The 5,239-nt window shown below is 43.7% G+C and overlaps 1 protein-coding gene across 1 annotated transcript; it reads left to right on the top strand.

The window, feature by feature from the left end:
* The first annotated feature begins 407 nt into the window (after positions 1-407).
* On the top strand, positions 408-3,754 carry LOC140428328 (melanocortin receptor 3-like). Its single transcript, XM_072514682.1, is given in 2 exon segments — positions 408-1,562; positions 1,565-3,754. Coding segments are annotated over 2 exon segments (972 nt in total). The 5' UTR covers positions 408-628; the 3' UTR covers positions 1,603-3,754.
* Positions 3,755-5,239: the final 1,485 nt, after the last annotated feature.

Here is a 5,239-nt window from a genome sequence, read left to right as displayed (position 1 = left end):
TCAAATTTCTATCACTATTAAAGCTAGGTTACAGGTAATGATTTACACTGTAAACACTTTTATCAATTTCGTACACCAGGTTTTGACAAGAAGCTGGTTGCGATTATCATAGAATGATTTGCTACTTAAATTAGTAGCTTTTTTTAATAGCTATGCAATCAGAAGCAACAACACAAGGGGGCGCCAAGCAACTAGTGTAATGGCGTTTTGAGGAGCTCGAAGACGGTACCTTATTTCAATAGTTTATCAGCAACTCGCTGTCAATCAACCCGAACCCTGCACTTTAAATGGGCATTTGAAGTCCCTAAAGAATAGGGAGGAGCTGCCAGCGGACTATAAATGCAGAGAACCATCAGCTAATACGGCTCAGAAGTAAATCAAGACTCCACACGTTTGAATAACATGAAAGTAAGTTCAGGATTCTCAGTTAAAACCAAGAACAGAAGCAATTGCTGTGTGATGGAAGGATTTTTTAAAAATGGACTGACCTCAGTCAACAGGGTGAAGAATGACACGCGAGCCTCAAGCTATCGCACAATGAATTAAGAGAACTTTCTAACCCTGTTGCTGGGGAAAAGCCACTTCTTTGGGGCTTTGCTTCCACCGACACAAGGCACCCATCGTCACGATGAATTCTACCCATCCTACCTTCTCCTGGCAACTGCTGGTCATGAACGGCACAGAAGATCTGAATGGCAGCAGTGCCCTGAGCAACGTGAGCAGTGCCGGCTTCTGCGAGCAGGTCTCGATTAAAGCTCAAGTGTTTCTGACTCTGGGCATCATCAGCCTCCTGGAAAACATCTTGGTCATCCTTGCAATTCTCAAGAACAAAAACCTCCACTCCCCCATGTATTTTTTCCTCTGCAGCTTAGCAGTTGCAGACATGCTGGTAAGTGTATCGAATGCCCTGGAGACAATCGTGATGGCAATTCTGAACAATGGCTACTTAGTGGCAACTGACCAGTTCATTCAGCAAATGGACAATGTTTTTGACTCAATGATTTGTATTTCGCTAGTGGCATCAATATGCAATCTATTGGTCATTGCCATTGACAGGTACATCACTATCTTCTATGCTTTGCGCTACCACAGCATCATGACAGTGAAGCGGGCTTTAATTTTGATCGTACTTATCTGGATTGCTTGCATTTTCTGTGGCATCATCTTTATAATTTATTCAGACAGTAAAACTGTCATCATTTGTCTTATCACCATGTTCTTCACCATGCTTTTCCTCATGACCACTCTATATGTCCACATGTTCATGCTCGCTCGCCTGCACATTAAAAGAATTGCCACATTCCCAGTCAATGGTATTGTCCGCCAGAGGACTTGCATGAAAGGGGCCATCACCATTACCATCCTTCTTGGGATCTTCATCGCCTGTTGGGCTCCCTTTTTCCTTCACCTCATCCTCATCATATCGTGCCCTAAGAATCCATACTGCATCTGCTACACATCGCACTTTAACACATACCTGATCCTCATCATGTGCAATTCAGTCATTGACCCCGTGATTTATGCCTTTCGGAGTCAGGAGATGCGCAAGACCTTCAAAGAGTTCCTTTTCTGTTCTTGTGTGAATCCCAGCTTGCGTTGTAAGTAGTAACTTCATCGGCTTTGCATCACCGGGGCCGGATCAATAACCCTTCTAACTCTGCTTTAGTCTCCCGGGTTGGGTTTTAGCTCACTTGAGACAACCTCGTGCCACAGTGACGTGAAAAGAAAACATTTGGACAGACTCTTGGATGAAGAAAACCCTCTGAATCAAAGTCATCATCAAAAGTGAGCTGAAAATTCCCATTGCAGCTTTTAAAGAGACCGAAGACAAGCTGCATTAAACTCTCATGATGCATTAAGTCAGAAAATAAACAATGTACCTATTCTGCAAAAAATGCAAAACTAGATTTGTTTGATATGTCATTGTGTATATTTATGAACTCAGATACAAGATGGGCTGGAATGATGATTAGGTGTTTAGTAGATAAGATATTTGTTTGACATCCTATTGCTTTGCTCTAAAAGAGATTAATAGGGCAGCACGGTAGCCTTGTGGATAGCACAATTGCTTCACAGCTCCAAGGTCCCTGGTTCGATTCCAGCCTGGGTCACTGTCTGTGCGGAGTCTGCACATCCTCCCTGTGCGTGGGTTTTCTCCGGGTGCTCCGGTTTCCTCCCACAGTCCAAAGATGTGCAGGTTAGGTGGATTGGCCATGATAAATTGCCTTTAGTGTCCAAAATTGCCCTTAGTGTTGGGTGGGGTTACTGGGTTATGGGATAGGGTGCGGATTAGGGTGGCGGTGTTGACCTTGGGTAGGGTGCTCTTTCCAAGAGCCTGTGTAGACTCGATGGGCCAAATGGCCTCCTTCTGCACTGTAAATTCTATAAATTCTATGAATTGCACTGTTTTAAATAGACAAGACCTTGGTTAAAATTACAGAAAAAAAGGGTTGCCGTATGAACAGGTAAAAGGCCACTTGCTAATTGGGCGAAATTTTCCGGCTGTTCGTGTCAGCGGGATATTCCGGTCCCACCAGTGGCGCACCCCCACCTCGGGTTTCCGGCGACCAGGGGTGCATTCAACAGGAAATTCCATTGACGGCGGCAGGGCCAGAAGTGAGCTACTCAACACAAGTGCAATATCTAAAGCTCATCGATCTTTCACAATTGTCCATTGATCTTGCAGCGTAAACAAAATGCTCACCCCAACTTACACAGCATGACTTTCCTGCACATTTCTTTTCAAATTGCAACCAGACTTTGTAGGCGCAGTAAGAAACAAAGTTGGTCTTTTGGCGTTTCACTGCCCTTCTGTGAGTTTTTAAAGAAAGATCTGAGACTGTATTTCCTGGTCGTTTGAATGCATTTTTTGCGGTATAGACTGGAAAACCTCAATGACGTACTCTTAAACATGCTTATATCCCTGATATGCATGGACGATGGTTAAATGAGTTATTGAAAATATCATTCTCGAACTGAAAGATGTAATATAGTGTGAGTTCAGTTCTTTCAGCTAATTTATGGCCATTATCCATTCATGAATATGCTAATGAATTCACAAGAAAGTTGAGATTGGCAGAATAGACGTATTTCCAGAACTAACTTCCAGATTTTTTGTAAGGGCAGCACAGTAGCATAGTGGTTAGCACAGTTGCTTCACAGCTCCAGGGTCCCAGGTTCAAATCCAGCTTGGATCACTGTCTGTGTGGAGTCTGCACGTTCTCCCTGAATCTGAGTGGGTTTCCTCTGGGTGCTCTGGTTTCCTCCCACAGTCCAAAGATGTGCTGTTTATGTGGATTGGCCATGCTAAATTGTCCTTAGTGTCCAAAAATATTAGGTGGGGCTACTGGGTTATGGCGATGGGGTGGGCATAAGTGGGGCGCTCTTTCCAAGGGCCGGTGCAGATTCAATGGGCCGAACTACCTCCTTCTGCACTGTAAATTCTATGAAATCTTCCCCATGGAGGAAACTGATGCTTTTGCCAAACTGGATCAAATTGGTTTTGATTCTACTTTTAAGTACTTGTTTGAACCTGCGTTGTGTGTCTTGGCACTGTTCCAAATATAGAATGATAGAATACCTACAGTGCAGAAGGAGGCCATTCAGCCCATCGAGTCCGTACCAAGCCTTCGAATGAGCATTCTACCCATGACCACTCCCCCCTATTTCAGTATCCTCATAACCTAATCTACACATCCCTGGACACTAAGGGGCAATTTATCACGGCCAATCCACCTAACATGCACATCTCGGACTGTGGGAGGAAACCGGAGCACCCGGAGGAAACCCACGCAGACACGAGGATAACCTGCAAACTCTGCACAGACAGTGACTCAGGGCCAGAATTAAACCCAGGTCCCTGGTGCTGTGAGGCAGCAATGCTAACCACATAGCCATTGTGCCACCCATGACCATATGTCACTGAGATCATTTTCAGAAAATTTAAACTCCAAGATTCCTCTGTAAGCCAAACTTCGGATAGTGTTTACAGGGACTATTTTCAGCCTGTGATCACCATCAGAGAGGCAACGTGGGCAGGAAATCTAGAGCGAACTGGGAAACCCCGATCTGGAGAGATCGCGTTTCCTGAGGAAATCCCTCCGGGAGGAATAGGGCACTGCCCCCAGCATAGGCTGGCACTGCCTACATTTCAAAAATAAATAATGTGATACCCAATTCAAAGAGTGCACTAAGAAAGGCTGGTCAATGTGTCATTGACAATTGCAATCACCCAAAGAGACCCATGCGGTTGAATAAGTCAGACTTCACGCACATTGACAACGGATAGTTAGTAGGCCCCATCCTGCTATTAATTAATTACATCAACCGTATAATAAGAAAAACAATTATAAAAATGAGTTGCGTTTATGAAGAAAACTCCAGCTAGATTGGACCAATTTATACTGGAAGGGTTAAAGTTTTCTCAGGAAGTTTGTTAACAATGCGTTAACTACAAATACTTGACACGTTGCCTTTAAATATCAATCAGCATTTAAGCTGCGTAATAAATGGCTTTCCATGAAGCTTTTGGCACCATCAAATTTTTTAAAGTTATTTTGTAATCTATCAGCAATTTAATAAAGACCACACAATATGCTGAAAATGCTTCTTCAAGGGCATTGTTTCATACCATCTTCACTTTTAGCCCACAGTGGGCTAAATAGCTGGCTTGTAATGCAGAACAAGGCCAGCAGCGCGAGTTCAATTCCCGTACCGGCCTCCCTGAACAGGCGCCTTAATGTGGCGACTAGAGGCTTTTCACAGTAACTTCATTGAAGCTTACTTGTGACAATAAGTGATTATTATTATTATTCTGCTTTCCTGTCCCAAAGATAATGACTCAAACTAATGCTTGGTTGTTGAGGCACCATCAATGCCTCACTCAAAATGATCAACCTTCTTGGGTTAAGCCTGGATAGCAAACAACAGCAGGGTACTTGATGCTGTTGATGATGAGAGGAAAGGCAAAGCTTGATTGCACACTCAAGTTAAATCTAAATGCGAACTTTGGAACAAGGATATTGGGCAGCCCTGAAGTCAGCTAAGCCAACAGATCCCTAGGGGTTTGAAATGTTCTGTCCCATTGGCTCTGTTCTATAGTGTCATGAGAATGTCACTTTAAGAAATGTTTGAATGCTCATGTTACTGCAGTGATGTGAGAGGGTGGGTGGAGCTGAGCTCTGGCTCTGCTTTTTAGTTTCACTTTGAGAAAAGCTTGGGTGTGTCTGTGTTTTTCTGG

Source organism: Scyliorhinus torazame, chromosome 8 (assembly GCF_047496885.1).
Source record: "Scyliorhinus torazame isolate Kashiwa2021f chromosome 8, sScyTor2.1, whole genome shotgun sequence".
Taxonomy (NCBI): domain Eukaryota; kingdom Metazoa; phylum Chordata; class Chondrichthyes; order Carcharhiniformes; family Scyliorhinidae; genus Scyliorhinus; species Scyliorhinus torazame.
This window is presented reverse-complemented; position numbering and strand designations above follow the sequence as displayed.